General features: G+C 37.8%; 1 protein-coding gene across 1 annotated transcript in view; it reads left to right on the top strand.

Moving 5' to 3' along the window:
- Positions 1 to 22,144, top strand: part of ZSWIM6 (zinc finger SWIM-type containing 6) — a 108,572-nt gene that overhangs the window by 58,528 nt on the left and 27,900 nt on the right. The window contains exons 2-4 of the mRNA XM_041414653.1: positions 1,134 to 1,490; positions 10,968 to 11,116; positions 11,636 to 11,786. Coding sequence (XP_041270587.1) covers positions 1,134 to 1,490; positions 10,968 to 11,116; positions 11,636 to 11,786 — 657 coding nt within the window. The remainder of the gene's footprint in view (positions 1 to 1,133; positions 1,491 to 10,967; positions 11,117 to 11,635; positions 11,787 to 22,144) is intronic.

The following is a 22,144-nucleotide window of genomic DNA, read 5'->3' on the forward strand; positions in this document are numbered from 1 at the left end:
TTCAAGAATATTACATCAATTTTTTGACATTGGGGAGTGTGGGTTCATATTATTTCCTTTGTAAGTATTTGTTATATAACACCTTACTTGTATCTATCTCAGATTGTATATGTACTTTCCAAATCTAGTGCTGATGCAGCATGTGAAATTCAGTTTTGTTACCCTGTGTCTGTGTCTCAGATTTAATGCTTGAGCTGAAATCAATTTCATGCTTGTGTAAAATCAAAAAGAAACCCCTTATTCTGGTATTCAGTGATAAAGCATTGACAGCCAAGCCTGGGCCTTCGTGTTGGACAGACAGGTGGGTTTAGGTTGAATCTTCAGCATTGGAGATCTTGTGCTGTGCTGACATGTGGTATATTTGCTGAAGGAAACATCTTGCTTAGGATAGACCATGTCTTCTTACAGTACACACAGACCTAGCTCTTTTGCCTTGTGCTTTATTATACTGATGGACAAATAGGAGCATAATGCAGACTGCATATGCACCTGGAACAGTGCATATGTGTCTCATTGAGTGTTAGAAGTCTGACATGCTGTGTATTAGTAGCTGCAGCAGTTTCCATGTCCAAAATGCTGCACAAACATAGCCGTTCTACTGGATCACTTGGGTGATGGGTGAGCATTAGCATGAGTTCAGTGGTGGGAGAAGTGAAAGCAAAGAGGATATGTGACTTGTCAGTGAGTCAGCTGGTACCAGAACCTGAGTTCATGCCACTAGAGTGCACTACTTCCTTCTCACTTACTGAGAGAATGCTTAAATTTGCTGGTAGGTGCTGCAGGCTCCCCCGTGGGAGAGAAGTTGGAAAATTGTTGCCAATTTACTGAGTAGTTTTGTGTTTTGATGGGATGTTGGTCTGCTTCTGCAGCTGTAATTTACCAAATAAATAGTTCTCTTGCTGTCAAACTTCTATGAATGTTGTGATGGTATGGTAGAGGGCTTGTAAACTAACTTCTTACTCCCCTTTTGATTTATTTGAGATGAAAGAGATATGTATGGGAAAAAAATTAATCATATTTGTAATTAAAGCAAGTTCTTTGAGATGTATAATTTTTCATTAACAAAACTTCCTTGATAATGAGATACAGTATTTTACATGTATCATTAAGTTCTCTTTTTCCCCCCTGCACAGGTTTCCACTTGAGTGGCACAGTAACAGAGCCTGCAATGCAATCGGAGCCAGAAACTGTTTGCAATGTAGCTATCAGCTTTGATCGTTGCAAGATTACCTCAGTGACCTGTAGCTGTGGAAACAAGGACATATTTTACTGTGCCCATGTTGTGGCACTCTCTTTATACCGGATCCGCAAGCCAGATCAGGTCAAACTGCATCTTCCCATTTCAGAGACACTCTTTCAAATGAACAGAGACCAACTACAAAAATTTGTGCAGTATTTGATCACAGTACACCACACAGAAGTTTTGCCAACTGCTCAAAAATTAGCAGATGAAATTCTTTCTCAGAATTCAGAAATCAATCAAGTCCATGGTGAGTTGGATACTTGTCCTTCCTTTTGTTTCATTTCCTCATAGGTTTTGAGGTTTTTTTGTACCTTCAGGAGTGTGATGAATTGCCTAGTTGTCTCCCATGTTGAATTATTCTGTGATTCAATGGTGTTTACTAAAGAGGATTGTTCTACTGAACCTTCATTTTAAGATACTTGGAAAATGGTGTTCTTTGGAATAGAGAAAAGAACTCGCAAGCAATGAGCTTGATGTTTTCAGCAGTTCCGTTAATAAGTGACCTGCTCTGCTTCAGGCTTGGGTTTTCCAGCTAGTGAAAACTGAGTACTGATGTTCTTTGTTTCTATAGCCATATTGCTTAAAGGAATTCTTTTATCAACTTACCAGTGGTGTCTTGTTATTTTGTTCTTTGTACTAGTTTTCTGACACTTTGAATTTGTGGAATTTTGTTTTAACAACAAAGCATAAAAGCAAGTAGATATTACTGTTACTTAATTCATTAAATACAGTTCTATTAAGTTTTGGGATTTGGTTTATGTATGATTTCAGAAGAAACATAAAAACTGCATTTCCATGCCTTTTTCCTGTTGGTGCTGCAGCAGTTAAAGCATAGCCAAGTCTTGATCTTTCCTGTTCTCTCTGGCACACATGATTTTAATGCCCATCTTTTGCTGTGGACAACTTGTGTTTGTTAAAGGGTGCTGAGTTTAACTTGAGGCTTCTGACATGGCTTGGTTGTGGACCCTGCTGAACTGAGAGTGGGTAGTTGTGGGTTTGAGGTGACCCAGCTAGTTTATTAGAATCCTGTGTTCCTGTAAGGTCACCTGATAGAAATGTCCTCTCAGGTGGCCAGAGCTGTAAGTATAAGGGTAACTTAGGGGGGAAGAGTAAGTTACCTAATATCTAAAAATACTTTTTTTTTTTGTTGTTGTTGTTGTTGTTGTTGTTGACAGGAGCAGATCTTGTGTTAAATATTTGAGGTAGGCAAGGCAGTTGCTGTAGTTGTTGAATGGTGAAAGTGGAACTAAAGGAGAGACGGGACACTAAGCAGTAGAGGAACATGCTCGGGATGTTATGAGCTAAAAGCATGTATCATATGAGACTTGTTAACAACCTGCACAGTAGTGAGCTAATGGGTAAGGAAGAATTAGGGTAAGAGAGGGGTACAGAAGATTCAGTCAATAGTGATTAGAAAAGGGGAAGGCAGGGGTGGGACACAAAGGACAGGTGTTATAAATGTCTGTATTAGCTATACTATGGATAATGTGAGAGAAATGACAAGCTGTTACAGACTTGATAAATATGAAGTCTGTAAATTAGACTAATCATAGGCATAGTCTCTGTCAGCTATTTACTGTCAGAATATCTCATTGCTCCTTATTATATTAAGTAGTTTTGGAGAAAGATTTGAGATTTGTATCATTGAAAATAGCAAAAAGTTTTCTTTATTTCCTGTTCTAAGTTGATGATCAGTTATGACATTTCACAAAGGATTTGAATAGGTTATTTTAAAATTATCAAAAAAACTGAAATGTTTCTTCCATATATTGCTGTCTTCCTAGTAAGTGAGATTGCAGCATGTCTTTATTGACTATTTTCTATTGAAATGCCAAAAGCCAAAGTACGAAATTCAAGAAGCATAAGAAAATGAACTGCTATTACCAAAGGAGACTGGGTTATAAAAGACTTTATATGGTTTCCTGCTTGTCCTCTCAGACTCATGTAAAACCGTGGTCTGAATTTTTTTTTTTGTGTTCACAACACCAAAAATTACATAGTTCTTGTAAGAAAAAGTGAGTTCTTCTGTAGAGAAGTGTTCTTCTGGGATTCATACCATAATTTTTTTCTTTTGATCTTCAATGAAATTCCTTAGATTAAAAATAATACAGTTGACATAAAAAAAAAAAAACCCTCAATGAAAAATAACCAAAAAAATGTTTCTCATTCTAATATCTTAGGGTGATAAATACAGTATCACCATTTACTGTCTCATATCTCCTGTGCTGCAGATGTTGAGTTGGTAGCACAGAACTGTCTTGTAGACCTGTCTTGCTTTGAACAGTCTGACCTCACTGAACTGGTGTTTGAAGAGAAGTTGTATTAAATTCTACTTGAAGGTATAGATAAGTGAGAAGAAAAACTTGGAAAAACTTGTTTATTGAAAGTAGAGGAGACCTGGCACAGAAACACTTGAAACAACTTTGATTAAGAGAAATTCTGAAACTGCAGTTGGATGGGGAAATCATTTAAATTCTTCTCAGTGTTGCCTAGAGGTGGTTTAATTTCGGTGTTGTTCTATATAATCTTCCATTCTTTTGCTTTTGTTTTCCTCTGTGGTCACTGTAGTAGCTCTAATTTTCATATATTTTCAATGATATGTGAAAAGAGTCAACTCTTGAATAGTATTTATTTGTATGTTTGAATGGTCTGGGACATGGAAGAGCTTTGATGACAGTTGTCTTCCTTATGAGCTGGCTCTTGAGAGATGATTAGATGAAAAAACATCAGTTCTCTCCTTTAAACAAAAAAATAATTGGATAATGTTTCACCTGCTCAAAACTGTGTTATGCAGCATTCATGACTGTCTTTGGCCACCTTTCAGGAGGTTACTGGGGGAATTAGTGAAGTGACTTAGGACACAGGTTTATAATAGCGAATCCCTTTGAGTTTCTTGGTGGACACAAGTGATGCAGTATCCTTTCTTGCTTCATGACTGAGCCTCAGTGCAGGGAGAATAAGAGGATGCTGTTCAGAAGAATGTTTTGGCTAGTTTGCTGACTTCTTCAGGAGGGAAGTGATTTAGTGGGAATATTTTTCTGTATTTTCCATGCTATTTTCACTTGGTGGTGATTAAAAGAGTGTTCTGCATATTTTTAGAGCACAAAAGCACCTCTTAATTTTGAGAAGGTACTGTGTTCTGATTTTTTCATGTGACACTGTTACAGCTGTTTATGTTCCTGATGATCTCAAAACTGGAGTTTTGTGGTGTGTAATCCATACTGAAGACAACTGCATGTATTAATACTGATACCCTGACTGGTGTTTGTACAACACAACTGCTGGCTTCACATTGGATTTTGGTTTGGGTATGCTCTCACAGGAAGCTGGATATAGCTTTGGGTCTTGCTTAGCTGAGGCTTTTTTCCTCCCTTTTAATTTTTGTACCATTGTAGGAGAGAATGTGTAGTTTAGGAGGAGAGCAGTTAGGATGACAACAGATTGTTAGCTGGATTTGCCAACTTAGGTCTGCCTTTTCATGGGTATGAAACTCTCACTTCAGTAAATTGGTTGAAAGGCCAAACTGTTCATGAGAATTTGAGTAGAAGTAGCCAAGTAACTGTGGGATGGGTGGAGAGAGAGAGAGAGGGGAGGTCTGTTTTTATATTAGTCTTGTGTTACCATTGGTTTTTTGTTGTGTGCATAGTGAAAAAGGTTCTGCTGGTTTTGGTATAAGGACAGCCTGGCAAACCTACTTAATTTTTACTTTTTAAGCTGTACTCTTTCTTTTGCTGACTGTTTACTGCTGCTGTTGCGATCTCTGCTTTTGGAGGAACTATATGGCTTTCTCTAGACTTTCTGCCATTCTCTGATTCTCCAACTCACAGTTAAAGTCACTTGCCAGTACAAATCCACATACAGGTGAACTCAAATTTAGGAGGGAGGGTGTGGGAGGAAGCAGCTCAAGTATATTAATATTCTGAGAAGGACAGGTACCTTGTTTCTCTACTTTTTCTACATTTGTCCAGGCAAGTGTGAGTACGTCCTCAGCAAATGTTAATTTGTAATGGATATTAGCAGTGCTGCGGGTGGCATTCAAGAAGAAAACATCTACCAAAAAAAATGCTTTCAAAGAAGATTTTGGAATATCTAATATTGTTCCTATAACTATTAAGTTCAAAGGGGCAATCTGGCAGTACAGGTTAATACATGTTTAGATGTATTTAATGTGTTTAACCATATTGATGGGGGTTTTAATAGAAAATTGTGGGGTAGGGTAGGGCTGAATAAAATGTATTGCTGATCTGCTAGTAAAAAGAATGTGTAATGTTAAAGAAAATAATTTATTTTTAAAGTTATGGAATCTTTCACATGACCCTGTCTAAAGAGCAAAATTGTTTGAGAATCTAGCTGCAAAAGAAGAATGCAGGAAATGGCAGGTGAATTTCCTTTCAAGAAGAATGAAAGTAAAGTGCTTAGTATGAGAAGTGTTTGGTGAGACAGATCTGGGGAGGAAGTAAAAGTAAGAGTAGCCAAAACTAGAGAAATTCAAGAAACCTAACTGAACGTAAATAAGTAGTAGAATGTAAAAATAAAAGACTGGTAGCTGCAAAGTAACATGAAAACTAATTTATGAAACTAACATTTTTAGGAAAGGTTTTTTCAGATACATTAAACATGAAACTTGTTACATAGAAAATAGTGAGATTTTGCTAAAAGACGCGGAAGATAATTAAAATAAAATGTGTTTATCTATACTGATAATATTATTCTATCTGCCATGCACAAATAAGTTTTGAAACATGCTGGTGTATGACAGTATGGATTTTTGTGAGATGCAGATTTTAGCAGGAGAGGTTAGATATTGTTAGTAGATAATACAGTATGTTTGGCTGTATATACAGAGGGAATGCAGAATTTTTTTAAGTTAACTTTTTGAGATTTAATTAACTTTCGTCAGCAACTTGGCACAGTCTTCATGTTTTGTTTTGTTATCACTGACAGCTTCATAGCATTTGCTGTTTTCCTTTGGTACTGTGAGCTGCTGAACAGGTGTTAAGTAGTTCACCCAGAAGTCCTGAAGTTGCGTGACTTGTGTCTAAACTTGGAATCATTTGAGGAATCAAAAACGTTATAGAATTTCTGAATCATTATTTTAATGACATTTGGTTTTATGTAATTATTTTTTAGAGTAATTCAAGTATACTGTGTTTTTAAAATCAATCACTATTCTGTTGTGAATCAACATATAGCAGCATTGGTTTCTAGCTGGGTTTCTTTCATTCTGTCTTCACATAATACTCATTAAGTCATGCTTTTTATTTGTAATAATTTTTCCATATCTTGTCCTTAATGATGCCATGGGATGACATTTAATAAAATGTAACTGATCTACAGTTCATTTGTATACTTAAATTAATGACATTTTTATTAGAAAGTTCAAGAATACATCAGTGTGGATGGCTACAAGTGAATAATTTGGCATGGTTTTATTTGAAGTCAGCCGTTGTGACACTTCAGAAATAAGGATCAGGGAAGCAGTTTGCCTTGTTTATCCAAATCTCCCTATTGATCTGCTCCTGAGTAGTTGGCAATATAAGAACTTCTTAATCCATTTTTAGTCATTGCTCCCTACTTGCTTCTAATTTGTGAGGTTAGGTTCTCCATGTACAGCATCAGTTCTTAAACATGGTTGCTCATTTTGAAAGCAGTTGCTTTTAAATGCTGTGTAAATGAACAAAATGCTTATTTTTTTAAATACTTCTGCTTCTTAGAACTTGGGAGTTGGTTATGTTCAACATGCAACCTGCTATGACCCTAAATATAAAAGGCCACTACCATGTTTTCAAATACTATTACGTGTTTTAGTGTCACAAACAGTTGTGCCCAATGTTCCTGCTTTGACTGCTGAGATTGTAATTTAGTAATTATAGTAAAAGGGCATGAATAGGTATATATGGCTGTGTCTGTGTACTGGTTATGAAGACTTTATTTATTGTGTTTAAATGTATGTACATGATGTACAGTATGTTTCAAAGACCAGTCATGGTAGAAGTTTAAAAAGCCAGAGGCTGGGGAGGAGTAGACTAATATGTTAGTTTAGTGTCTATAAACTGACACACTTTAATTACTGGTTTTAATATTAGTATAATTATACAGTACTTCTCACTTTCATAGCTCAAATGTGAACTCATATATCCTCATGACATCTCTCTGAAGCACGAGTAATACTTATCCCCAGGTTACAAGTGGGAAACAGGGTTTAGCCTTGGTACCAAACTGTCCTGCATAGTTTAAATTCAGGGCTGCTCATGTTCCTCTTTCCTCTCTGCAGCCAAGTTGTCCTTCTGTCAAAGCCTTGCCAGTGCCTGTTCAGGGCCATTCCACGCCCTGAGTGAAGCTGCTGCCTTTGGATTGAACCTTCAGTTCTGCCTATTCAATGCTGAGCCTGAGCCTTCCTGACAGCTATTGCTAGGGCTTCTCACGGCCCCTAAGGCAGCTTCCTCCTCTTGCTCGTTCAGATAGTTCCTTACCTATTCACCGAGTCCTGTGTTTCCAGAAGAGAAATGCCCGTGTAGAAATCCCATCCATGATCTGTTTGAGTGGGAGAGGAAACGGGCTAGATGAGTCACCTGGATGTAGGTGAACCTAGTGAACTTCAAAAGTACCTAGTTGAGAGATGTGGAAGATGGTCATGTCTTAACCCCAAAACAGGAATCATAAGCAGCAGAAGCTGAGGCTTCTCCAGCAGCATCAGTAGAGTGCCTGTCTGCTGCCTTGGTGGGAAGGTGGCTGGACTTGTGCCTGACCAGACACAGTGTCCCCATGCCACAGCTATTGCTGAAGACTGTCAACAGGGTTGAAAGATGAGTGAATTGCAGCTGGTGCTGGTGCTGGTTATACGTTCACTGAAATTTTAGAATTAAAAATTTTGATCGTACTGAATGTTGCCTATGTAAGATCTTGTAAGAAAGAAAATCATTCTGAGTCAGAGTATCTGTACACTGTGCTGAAGAGCACTGTTGCGCACAGACTCTTGGCATCTTCAGCTTTTACAGTCGTCTGGCCTAATGGCTTGCAAGTAACACTGCTGTGAGTATAGTGATACTGTGCTCCTGGTTAAGATATATTTGGGATCATACTGGCAGGAGTAGCCTTGGTGGAGGCAGTGCTGGTGGCCCTGGGTAGCAGGCACACTTATTTTTGTAAAGGAAACCTGTTGTTAAAGAATCCGTGGTAGCTGTATTGCTATTCTAACCTTGTAACACAAAATGACAGGTGAGCTTTTGATAAAGTGTAAACAGTTGCAGAAGGATTTTTTTTTTCACCCCCTAAATAGGGAAGCTTAGCCAAGGAATACTGGACTATTTTTAATTCAGCTTGAAAGTAATCATACCAAGATTATTTAAAGATAAATCTCTTTTGAAGTAAGGAAGAAATTTAAGTGTATCTTCTGTACTGTTGCTTTTATATAGTTCCTCTTCACCCTTTTTTGTTTTAGAGCAATGAAATATTTAAAGTATTTGCAAGGTAATACTGCAAACCTGGGTCTGTGCAACAGCTGAACTGCTTATTCTTGTGTAGCTTGATTTTCCTTTTTATCTTGTTCTGTGCAACCAAAGACTTATCAGTATGTGTTTCATGTAGCTGACAGAATTGAAAGCCCTTTAAAACTAATACATTGAAGATGCAAACATTTGTAGAAGAGCAAGTTTTTGATTCCTTGGTTTTTATGCTGTCTTGAGCTTGATTCCTGTCTTCTGAGACATTTTTGTGTTCCTGTGGACAGTAGGAGAGTTTATTCACACCTCAAAAGACACAATTTCTTGTTAATTAAACACGTAGTGTGTATATATACAGCAGCACAGAGTTCCCAGTTTTAGGCTGTGAAATTGAGGCAGTTTAGGAAGTTGTGAAGTTATGGAACACTGTTTTGTTTACTGTCTCAGCAATTTCTACATAAGACATCCTCAAACCCTCTAAATTGTCTGTTTGTGTTTTCATTGAATAAAGAGTTCAGCGTTTCCTGTGACTGCTTAAAAGCTTCACCTTCGTGGTAGAACTGCAGTTGTGAAATGAAGGCTTAAATCAATAGAATCAATGGGTTCTTTTCCTATACATCGTAGAGTTGTAGCTATTTTGGTTTTTTAAGTTTCTAGGATTTCTATAAAAAATCCCAGCTTTTTAGAAATTTGTCATTTTCCTTCCCTGGCAGTATTTTCTTTTTTTTCTACAGAGGTAACATGGACACACATTTCAGTGATTGTTGAATGTGATTCAATTTCTATAACATCTTTGCAAAACATAATAGAGATTATGCACCTGTGATAAGTTCAGAATTAAAATGTGCAGTCAACTTGAGTCTCAGCCTTTTTGTTTTGTTTACTATCTCAGCAATTTTTACATAAGACATCCCTCAAACCCTCTAAATTGTCTGTTTGTGTTTTCATTGAATAAAGAGTTCAGCATTTCCTGTGACTGCTTAAAAGCTTCACCTTCGTGGTAGAACTGCAGTTGTGAAATGAAGGCTTAAATCAATAGAATCAATGGGTTCTTTTCCTATACATCGTAGAGTTGTAGCTATTTTGGTTTTTTAAGTTTCTAGGATTTCTATAAAAAATCCCAGCTTTTTAGAAATTTGTCATTTTCCTTCCCTGGCAGTATTTTCTTTTTTTTCTACAGAGGTAACATGGACACACATTTCAGTGATTGTTGAATGTGATTCAATTTCTATAACATCTTTGCAAAACATAATAGAGATTATGCACCTGTGATAAGTTCAGAATTAAAATGTGCAGTCAACTTGAGTCTCAGCCATGCTTAAAATAACTGATACTTGGTATGGTGATGCCCAACCTTGAGCTGAGTCCAACACTCTAGATAAGTACTTTTCAGCCTGTTCTGTTTGAAGACCTTTTAAAAAATGTCCAGTGGAGTTGCAGGGTTCTTCAGAAAAATACAGTTTATTAAATGGTGCAAGAACTTGTTTTAGTTAAGTTTGTCATTCTTTAAGAGAGGGAACATCACTGGTCTGATCTGCAAAAGCTGTGTTATGGCAATCTGTGGCCAAAGCACTGCTGGATGTGAATCTAGTGATTTCAGTTGATACTGGGCTAATTCGAGTAGAGTCACTCTAAACTGACTCTGTGCAGATGACATTGTCTTTGTAAAAATGCTTCCTTTGAAAGCAGCATAGTCTTAAGTATCTGTAGCTCTTATTTATGATGGAAATGCCTTTAGTGCTTTAAGACTTTGGATTTGTTTGGGGATTTTTTTTACTCTTTGTTTAGCTTTGCAGAGCCATCACAGCTCAGAGGCACCAAGGTGATGATTCTCCTCATGTTCATCAATAGCAGCGCTCACTAGCAGTCACTTAAACCTGAGCAAGATTGCTGAAGGTACAGGAATTACACAGGTGTTTTGGGGAGAGTGGTTTTCACATCACAGTGATAGAAATCTAATTCAAAATCTTAATTTTCCTTGTAAAATCATTCTAGTGTAGCTGCTGAGATGGAAGGAAAAACCCTTACCTTGATTCGAATATTTTGTTAGAGAAGAGAATATTATGTATTTAAATGCCTTTTCATAGGTATAATTTCTAAGTACTTAAGACTACTGAGAAGAAATTTAAGTCTATTTTAAAGACTGTTTAGATTAAAATCAAGGCATCCAAAACAGGAGAAGACACAAAAAAACCAAACCTATGTAGTAGTCCTCTCCCCTGGACTCAAGAACCTCTCTTTTTCATATAGAACATAATGATTTCTTTTCTTGCTGTTTGCAGGTGCTCCTGACCCAACAGCAGGTGCTAGCATAGATGATGAAAATTGCTGGCATTTGGATGAGGAACAAGTCCAAGAACAGGTTAAACTCTTCCTTTCCCAGGGTGGATACCATGGATCAGGGAAGCAGCTCAATTTGCTTTTTGCGAAGGTGTGTTGAGTACTCTGAACCTTTTTTCTTTCCCCTGTTCTCCAAGCTGGTCTGTACTTGCTTGCATCTTACTCAAAGTTCTAGATTCTGCTGTTCTAAAATAACACAAAGCCTTGGGAATACAATGGCAACTTGACAATGAGTTTTACAGCAGTGGACTACAATCTGATGTGTCTTGATCAGTGTAAAGATATGAAGTAACATTTCAAGCTTCTACAGCTTTGCTGTTCTCTTCTTCCTTCCCACCCCCAAAATGTTGGAAAACCTTACAGCAGTTTGTATAATACACCCATGGATTGCTTGTGGAAAAATTCTCTGAAGAGTTGCAATTGGATACTGAGCCCAAAATTTTGTCAAAAATTGGGAATGCAGACTGTTTTTTCTACTTAAAAATTTCCCATCACACATATGAATTGAATTTCTAACTTAGCAAAAGGGGAATATTTAACACTGCAGCATATTGTCTGTACTGCGATTTCTTTCCTTTTTCAAGTTTGTATTAAAAGACTCGTTTCCTAGGTGCGAGAGATGCTAAAAATGAGAGATTCAAATGGAGCTCGCATGTTGACGTTGATAACAGAACAGTTCATGGCTGACCCCCGTCTGTCGCTTTGGAGACAACAAGGAACTACAATGACTGACAAGTATAGGCAGCTCTGGGATGAACTGGGTAAATTCACAGACTCATTTAGGTGTTCATATGTATAATAGAGAAACAGTTACATATTTGGATTTGAGAAAAACATCTATTGTGGTTCTAGGCTAAGCAGATTAGAGTTTTCTGCAGTTTTCTTTTATTCAGTTAAGTTTGGGTAAAATTGAATTTCTGACCTACAACATGAGACAGTTGCATTTGAAGGAGAGGGAGCATGGTGTAAAAGAAGTACAATTCCAACACTTTTTAAGTACTAGAGGGTCTAGAAAGAATACAGCAGAAAGTGGAAATGTGGCTACACAGCTGAGGTGAAATACATAAGCCTTTAGTGCTAAGCTGGAAAGGTTGAGGAAGAAACCCATTCACAATTACAGAAGTCAATTACTGAGCAAGAAAGGAGACAAAATACAGAAGACTAACAATTAACATTGCTTTACAGAGGAGGTTGCCTAATACATGACTTCATTGGTGAATTAAGAGAATAACACAGGCTGAAATGGGAAAGGTATATTTGAACTCATGTCCAGGACCTCACTAATACAGTTTTGAACTACTACAACTTCAGAAATTTTCAAAATCTGTAAGAATCTCATCACAGTATCATAAAATGATTTGGGTTGGAAAAGACATTAGAGATCACTTAGTTCCAACTCCCTTGCCATGGGCAGGTACAGTTTTCACTAGACCAGTTTGGTCAGAGCTTTATCCAACCTGACTTTGAAACACTTCAAGGGATGAGGCTTCCCCAGCTTCTCTGAGCAAATGGCTCCAGTGCCTCACCACCCTCACAGTCAAGAATTTTTTTCCTAATACCAAATCTAAACTTTACAGCTTTCACTATAAAGCCATTCCCCTTTGTCTGTTCACTACATGCCTTGTAAAAAGTCCCTCTTCAGCCTTCTTGTAGGTCCCCTTTAGGTACTGGAGAGAGCTCTAAGCTCTCCTCAGAGCCTTCTCCAGGCTGAGTAAACCTGAACTCTCTCAGCCTTTCCTTTCATGGCCAGTGCTTTGTCCGTCTCTGTGGCCCTTCTCTGGACTCCCTCCAGCAGGTCCATGTCCTTCCTGTGCTGGGCCTGCTGGGCCCCAGAGCTGCTGCAGCCCTGCAGGTGGGGTCTCAGCAGAGCAGAGGGGCAGAATCCCCTCCCTGGCCCTGCTGCCCACACTGCTCTGGATGCAGCCCAGGACACATTTGGCTCTCTGACCTGTGAATGCCCATGTCATGTCCAACCTGGGTCATGTCCAGCCTCTCATCCTCCACTGGTAACACCAAGTACTTCACTGCAGGGCTGCTCTCAATCCCTCCCAGCTTCAGCCTCTGTTGATACAGGGTGTTGTCTGAAGGGAAAATCAATACAACTTGAATGTGAATGTCAACAGTTTTTCAAGATGGTGTAGTGAGAGGAAAGATAGAAAGTAACCACAAGCATTGCTTTCCTAGAGTACTGTAACAAACTATTAACTAGTAGATATGGAAGCGTGTGGGAGATCAAAGACAACCTGATTTAAAATACAGTGGTAAATCTAACTCATTCCTCTGAAAGGTAATTCACTGAATGTATGAGTGAACATATTGACATGTCTGTCTTAGCATTGCAAACATTACTACAGATGTCTTGGTGGCTTTCCTAAAGCAAACTGAAGACACACATGACCTAAATGGAACTGTGTTGTGATTCATGGAACTTGGAGTAGAAATCTGTGCTCTCATTCTGAAAAGGCTTTTCAAGTGTAGACTTAAAGAAGTCTGTTTTGATGTGCTCTGGTCAATATGGCTGTGCCTGACTTACGTGGCAGAAAACATAAAAATATTTAATAACAAGCGAAAGTTTACAGATTATGTCCTATGAGACATTATATAAGTAATGTAAAGAAGTGAGCAAATATCATAATGCTCTTAATGTAATTTAAAGGTCCAAAATCAAGCTAAATGAAATCAAATCCAAGAGTTATATGCGTAATTTAGGAAAGAAATCTCAAATGCAAAACTTAACTTTTGCACTCTTAGAGGTCAAAAATGATCATGATTGAATCAGATACCAGCTGGTGGGATAAGATTGGATATAACCTGTATAGTAAAAATTATGTTCACTCTAACTGAAGCACAAGGCAAATAAACAGCTATCTATACTTCTGTGATCAAAATCTTTAATACTATAGCAGGCAAAGCTCTGTTGGAGTCTAGAAACAACTGTGAGTTTAACCACCATTTTTATGATTCCTTGTCTTGTTTTTGCCAAAAATAACAGTTTTTGCCAAGCAAGGCACATGCCTAGCTGGACATACATGGAACAAAATTGTATCCCAACATACTGAAACCTGGAGGGTCTCATGCTTCATTGCTTATGTGGGTTGGGTTGGTAGGTGGTGGGAGAGGCAGAAATGTGTTCTCCATCTGTTACCTGTAGCAGTCTTGCCACATGCTGTCAATAAACAAAAAAGTTTTTTTAAAATTTTTGTAGCGGCTCCTCTTGTTTCATCAGTCTTCTTTAACATCATTTTCTTGACAACACCTGTCTGAAGGTAGAGGAGGTGGAATCTATGTGTCTGCAGGATCGAATATCAAATCCTTTTGGATTAATTGAATTTACTTTACCTCTGCTTAATCAGAATTCTAGATGGCACTTCCAAAAAGCACCTTACCACTGCTTGAGCTGCTGTATTTGCAGTCTGATGCACACCGTATTGTTTCAGTTCTGAACTGCTCTGACACCTCTTTAGGGAATCAAAATATGCCGATCTTGTACCATGGTTTCAGTTGCAAGTACACTTCAGTCACACCAGGTGGGCAGTAGGCAAAGGGTAGAACTTAACTTGGTTCTTCCATCTCTGGGTAGTGTCTGTGATTCTAAACTGTCTATTTCTTCTCCCCACTGATAGGAGATCTTGGTTCCTTCCACTGGTGCATAGCAAGTTGCCTCCAAAATACTGTTAATTGTGTGAATTGCTTCAGATTAACTTCTACCTGATGTGAAAGCTACAAGCTTCTGAAGTTTTTTTGCTAGGATCTTACTTTGCTTGAGTTTCCCAGTTTTCACATTAAACATCGCTGTTTCCATGTGAAACTTGTACCTCAAAAAAAAAAAAAAGTTTAAGGGAGACAAGAGTCACAATAGCAGACTGCAGAGGGAAAATCAGGATGGCCTCGGCAACATATGATCTATTCCAATAGAAGAGGTAATTCAGACATTGAGTTTAAAGGAGTCATGCTATCATGATGCTGCCAAGTAATGTTGGCTTATTATCTTCTAGAGTGTCAGAGAAGCAAAATATCGATGGAGGATGTGAGAGACAGGCCTCAGTATATTTAATGTTCTTATTACCTGTTTGGAGTAATCTGAGAGAGTCTTTTTAAAAAGTCTTTAGCTGTATTCTCATGTATGTCACAGGTAGGTGGTTAGGGAGAATTTTAGGGCATACAAAGTATGTAAATATAGACTCTGTTTAATAAAGGGTCTCTTGCTCGCCTTGGTATGCTGTCTGCCAACTGCTAGGCATATAGCCACTTTGTCAGTTCCATCTTGGCATAGACTCGTAAGCATACTTAAACAACTTCAGCTTTGCTCCTTGACTGGGTCATTTGAACCTTTCATTAGAATTTAAGTGATGCTTCCTGTCTGGCATTGGGTGTTGGCAAGGGTACTGGAAGGACACACTGAGCTTTGATCGTAGTTCCTCTTCAAGTTTGTGGTGAATTGCTGATTTCAGTAAAAGTAATTTTTGGGTTTGAATGAAGGTGCTAATTTAAAAACAAGAACAACAACAGTGAAACCCTGCCTGCCTAAAATAAAAATGAAAAGCCCCCTAAAAATCACCGAAACGTCCACTCAGGACCCCCAGATGGAATACTTTAGGTCTAAGTATGAATCTGGCAATTTTTTAATATGAAATTAATTTCTCGAGCAACTCATGATTCAAAAGCATCATGTTAACCAAAAAAGGCCTTCCGCGTAACTAGGCAATTGTTTTTTAAAACCCTAGATAAGGAATAAGAATATAATAATTGCCTAGCAGATTTCCCTCTTCTACATCAAGGAATGGGATGAGCTGTATGCTACTTATGGAATGTCAGAGGTACACTATTGGAAAGGTTACAGGTCAGAGCTCTAAGGCTTGCTGAGATACTTCTCAAACTGGGAGAATTTTGATTCAGTTTCACTGGTGCACTGGTGATTATTTCCAACTCGCCACGGTAATAAAGAATTCCACTTTGCAGAGTTAAAAGCAGCATTGGAATTCTTCATGTTGCTGTTTAAATGGTATCCCAGTATATAAATTTCACATACTGATCTTCAGGTGTTTGACTCGTGGTGACCATGGTTGAGGAGTTTAGGGTGTCATAATGATTAATTAGCTGAAGCCCCTTGGTTTGCCTTTTAATTAAATTGCATTGGTAAAATGGAAATGCACAGTGAATATCTGCTGATGCCTGTTGAGCTGAGATCTCTGATTTGAAGGAAAGCTTTCTTTGTAGTCTAGAGAGAAAAAAAAAATGGACTGTGTAATCTTAGTAGACAGGTAAGTCATTAATACTCATCCATGAAAAATAAAGTAAAAGTTGCTCGTTCTCATCAAAAATTTAAAAGATTTCCCTGAAAAGTGGGGGAAATTGACTTGGTACTCCAGCCCAGGGATCATGATGGCTGTGAGGCTCTGCTTTTGGAATTAAATGTTGAGCCCTGCCAGACACTGGGAAGAGACTGTTTTGTTGGCAAATGGGATCTGCAAGTTAATTGGTGTTTTCTGCAGGCTTCTGGCTGTGAAATGAAATTGGAAGCCCTTTAGCCACATGGATAATACAGGACCTGAATACAAAAGTCACATGTCACCATCAGGTCTCACTGTGAAACAGTAGTGTTCCCTCTTGAGCACTGTGCCATTACAGATCATTTAAATATGGGGATTGCATTTAAACTAAAAGCCCCATTTGCCTCTTACTGAAATTTAACAGTCCTCTTAGCAAAAGCTAAGTGACAAATTAAATGAAAAAAGTGTCCACATTTTTAAAGCTGTAATGTAAAAAACTTTTTATTGCTTCTCATGTGCCATGAATGAATCATTGTACTTGTCAACCCTAAACCAGGCCATAATTAGACCAGCTACTGTTATCAGAGTAGGGCTGCTCTTGTGACAGTTTAATAAAGATGAAACTCTTAAATTAAATCCCAGATGCTTAATCTGATGAAAGCAGTCAAGTAGAAGTATCTAAGACAAGGAGCTATTGCTTGATGGAGTGATGGAGCCCAACACCTTCTCAACATATAGATTACAGAATCAGGTTTTTTCCTGTGAACTACGATTTTCAGTATCTTCATATCCTATTGCTTACCTTCAAGTTGAAGAAACTTTGCATAATTTGCGTATTCCAAACCAAATATTTCTAGTAGATTTCCTCCAGTTTGATATTTAAGAACTCCTAAAGGGAGAGGAGAGTTGGGTTTGTTTAAAGTCAAGGATTAGCTTCTTGTGAAGTAGAAATATGATGGCATTACTGTGGGGAAGAGGTTGTGTCCAAAGGGGTCCATGGCAAGGCAGGGCAGTGAATAGAATTGGTGAATGTGTCCTGGTTTTGCTTCATGCTGATCCAGGTCTCTCTTGGTCATGTTATTTTATGATGTTCATGTGAACTTAAATGGTACTCTCTGTGTTCAGCTGAGTACCTTCCCCATTTATTGGATAATCTCTCTACTTCATCCACCTATTGGAATCTAAAGTATTTAAGTGTAGGAGCCTCTTATGGTATTGAAATGAGCCTCATTCGTGTGATAAAGCTCTTCCCAGTGACATTCTTGCAATCCTTTCTGTTATGTACTAAATATACACTAGCATAGTAAATGGACTATTTCTATAAAGGAGTTTCTTGGGTGGATAACATGGCGTTGCTGCAGTAGTTCTTAGTAGGTTTTCACTAGTACTTGGTTGTATACCACTTTTTAATGTTGGGTCAGGCTGATAGTCTATTCTGATTTCACACTTACTGGTATTTTGACCGTTTTCTGGATTAGAATGATACAGTTTTGTGTTAAAAGTTAAAGTACCATTTTACAAGGTCATGTGATACAGAGAAATAGTACAATATATTTCTTGATGGATCATGCCTAGACCTTTATTAGTAACACTTTGCTCCTCATCTAAAGCTTAATTCTAAATGTTGAGGTTAGGAAAGGAATCATTATAGACTAATTAAGAGAGAATTAATTACCATTTTGCCATAAGCAAACCAATGATCAAGTGTTAAATAATGTTGTGGTTTTTTGGGTTTTTTTTTGTTGTTTTCTTTTTTTTTAATTAGGAAACCACTCTTGAGTTTTTTCCTGATAAAAATTTATAGCCATCTCTAGAAAACAGGAATTTATATTCCTTTAACCTTAATGAATTAAGCTATTTTCTATCTATATTTCTGTCTCAGGCATTCCTTCCCTTTGCAGTTAGAGACAAACTTGTATGAATGGGACATGCCAGCTGTTCTGAACACATTATCTGTGCTTAGTGCTTAAGTGGAGGGGGAAAGAGGACAAAAGCAGCTATGGCTGTTGCCAGTATGCCTCTAGAGCAATTCCTTCCTGGTGCCAGACTTAATGATTATTCCAGGACTGGCATGAAAAAGAATGGATAAAGTTAAACATTCGTTACAGTTTTGGTGCTCTAGTACTATTTTTCTGGACCCGCATACTTCATGCAATCCCTTTTTAGGGTGAACCATATAGTAGAGATATTTACTTGTCCTTGTGGTTTTTTTAAAAACAGTACAGCAAGACTCTTAAGTTTGAAATTTGACTGCCAAGTTTATATACATATTGTCTTTATATTGTTGAATATACCCACTTATAATTGCATCATGTATTGCCTTAAAGCTAAAGAAAGTACCCATGCCCTGCAGTTACTAAAAATAAAGTTAACTTCAGATTTCTATGTATAGCTTAGTCAGTTGCACATAGGGCATTCCTGGCCTTATAATGAAAGCTGTAGGAAGTCCTGTTTTTGAAGCAGGGTTGGATGCACCATTTTCCTTGGTCTTTCATTGTGGGACTTTCTAGGTATAGTCATATCTTACATATATTTGTGTCTTAAACTGTATCATATCCAGTAGGCTGTCTTTTCTTAAGTAGTGGTTACATTAATATTATTTAGTCTCAGCTGTCATGGTCTTATGAAACACATGTACCCTCAGGTCATGCACTTAAGGTGACACCTGCTTTTTCACAGAACAAGCTGTTGATTTATGTCAGTGTCTTTGAATGATTGCCGTTGTTGAAGGCGCTAAATTAACAGTAGGTCAGAATTAGCATCACAAGACAGTTTTGCTGTTCTAAGACCTGAGTTATAGATGACAACTTAAATAGCTGTCATGGCCCTACAGTGTCTTGGTTGATGCTGTCATCTTCATTTCCTCAGTGAATGAAGCCAGGCTGCAAAGATGGATTTCATCCACCTTCTCTGGTGATCATTTCCTTCTTCCTCCATTACTGACTTTGCCATAATAGTATTTGAAATGAGAGTTTGTGTGAGGCCACAGTATGACAGTAAAAATGGGATTTTTTAGGTAATTTCATGGAATATTCTGAGTTGGAAGGGACCCAGGAGGATCATTGAATCCAGCTCATAAGTGAATGGCCCATATGGGGATCAAACCCACAACCTTCTGTTATTGGAACCATGCTCTAACCAGCTGAGCTAATCCTGCGGCATTTATCAAATTTCAGAAATAATGGTCACAGTAATTACCTTTAATGTGTAGCCATAGCTTGAGGGATTTATTTTTAATGCCATACAGAAAGTTGCATTTCCATTCTGTTTAGTTGGATGGAAAGTACTTCAGATTTTTTGTAAGTACCCGCAGTGAAGCAGTTGTTTTTTTAATTCCTGTGATGTTGAACTGATTTACTTACAAATGTCCTAAAAAATGTTGCGTATTGAAGGTGGTGCACAATTCATTGCAGCCCTAACTGTGGAATCATATCTGCAAAGATTAAGGACAGAGTTATACTCTAAGCCAAGCTGATAACTAGTGTTATTTTCCCCTAGTGTTACTTTTCATACTTCAGTAACATTAGGCTGCCATTCAATTTTCCAATGCCACTTCTAGTAAATACCAGAGCTAGAGAGAAGTGATAGATTCATGGGGAGGAATTACTGAGTCTTCACTGACTTCTGAGCTTTATGTGTGATTCAGCCATCTAGCCTTGTGCTATTTCCCTTTTTTTTTTTTTTTGGTCTTGAATGAATACTGGAAAAAAAATCTCGAAAATTGGAAGTGAGAGGTGCAGAAATATCAATCCACTTGGGTGTGTCAAGTCAAGACAAAGGAAATCCTTTATAATTTATCTGTTTTATATATATATATATATATATATATATTTTATAGGGAAGACAGCTCTTCTAAACCCACAAAAAGTAGCTGAAAATTACAATTGGAGATGGATAAATTTAACTAAAAAACTAGAAATAACCTTAGAATTTTGCATTGTGGTAAGTAGTCAGTAAGCTGTCTAGCCAGCTACTGTGCTAGATTCTTGTATTAGAAGTTGTAATTGAAGTGTGCTGTTTTTGTAAGAGCTCAGCACTCTTGTTTGGACTGGAAGATGAAAGTGACTTGGGAAACAAAAGTGTAGGAACGAATTCAAACTGGACAATCAGAATGTACTCCTTTGGTCAGTTACAGTGCATTATTTATGTTCTGTGAGAATAGTTGTGGCAATTGTAATTGCCAATATGCATGGGAATGTTTGCACTTGCTCCATGTTTTCGGTGGGGTTTTTTGTTTGTTTGTTTGTTTGTTTCTGGGGTGTTTTGGTTGGTTGGTTTTTTCTCTTTTTTTTTGTAAAGGAGAGGTATTTTCATCTCTCTTCTGTATTAGTAGCTTGTTTTGTTGGACCAATATCTCCTGTTCTGCCTCGTCTTTAAAAATTAACTGTGAGAGGAATTCATTCTTCTCAAGGATAAATTTATATGGAAGTAGCTTAATGCATTTATAGTTACAGTCACATCAACTTTCTTGAAAATTCTTGAAGTCACTGAAGATAGACTGTTACTACTGAGAGGATATTGCTAGATAAAGTAATTGGTAAATTAACTGATACATATTTTGGTCAGGGGCATACTTTGTGTTCACTACCTAGCTGTAAATATTGGCAGCTAGTTAAAATCGTAAAGAGTTATATTACGATAAAGAATCATTTTTGTACTATGTATGTTAGTATTAGCAATGCTTTTGTCTTCACTTGATTGATTGTAAACAAAAGACTAAATTGTTTCCTAAATATGAGGAAAGTTAATCAGTGAGGTTCATTTGCAGGTTCTTTATACTTTTCTTCAGCTTTGTAGACTAATAGCTGCTGTCTGGCCTGCGGTATTTAGGTAATAGAGCATTATAGATGCATACAGGGATATCTAATGAACAGGTGACTGATCCTTAATGTTCTCTTGCAGAGATCGTAGTCCACTGATGCACTGTAAACTGCACCTTTCAAGCAAATTCCTGTTCTTTGAAAACTTTTGAAACCCTTTGGTCAAAGGGCAGTGTCTGCAAAGATGCAGGGATTTTTAAAACATTCTTGAAAGGTCATAACCCAGAACGACAGGCTCATGCAAAATGTCAGAAGTGTTTGGTTAGTTCCTTATTCCATCGTGTTAAAAGTTGAAAACACAGAATGAGAAAGCAGAAGTTTGTAGTTACCTGGCACAGAAATCAGATCATGTGGTTGCTGATAGCTTAGAGTAGAATCTCAAGATGTAAATACCTGTTTCAGCCAAATGGACATGTACCTTTAACCCTTACAGCAGCAGCAGGCAGCAAGAAAGAGAAACTTAAGGAATTAGGCATTTTATTTTGTCTCTGTTTTACACTTCCCCTCTCTGAAATGCGTGCTTGGAGGTTAGCCTGCAGAAGGGCAGTGATTCCCTCATGCCATCAGTGCTGCTGATAATGTAATAATCTATTGCATTAATCAGCCAGCTAGTGTGAAATGCAACGGGAGTGATTATGCTATCATACGCAATACAATCAGCATGAAGCACTTGTCAGGACCAATACATCAAAGTTTAATTCAGTAACAGAATGAATTAGTGCAAAATGAAACACTCTGTTCTCCAATAAATACCACACCCAAAGAAAACCTTTTTTTCTAAAGGCTAAATACTGAAACCAGAATGCATTAAGGAATTTTTGTGAATAAAATTGCAATTTGGGTGCAACTGGGTGCTGAGAGTCGTTTTCCTTGATGTTCTGATGGAAAAGGGAACAGTCCTGAAGCACTTTGCATATCTTTACTGTTCTATAAAAGCAGCTGTTAATCGGGGCAGTCTCCACTGGGACTTGTGAGTATGCTTTGTTCTGGTGGAGGTCTCCATGGCTGGAGAAGGGCAACAGCTTTGCC

This window comes from Onychostruthus taczanowskii, unplaced genomic scaffold, assembly GCF_017590055.1.
Source record: "Onychostruthus taczanowskii isolate IOZ18803 unplaced genomic scaffold, ASM1759005v1 scaffold46, whole genome shotgun sequence".
Lineage (NCBI taxonomy): Eukaryota > Metazoa > Chordata > Aves > Passeriformes > Passeridae > Onychostruthus > Onychostruthus taczanowskii.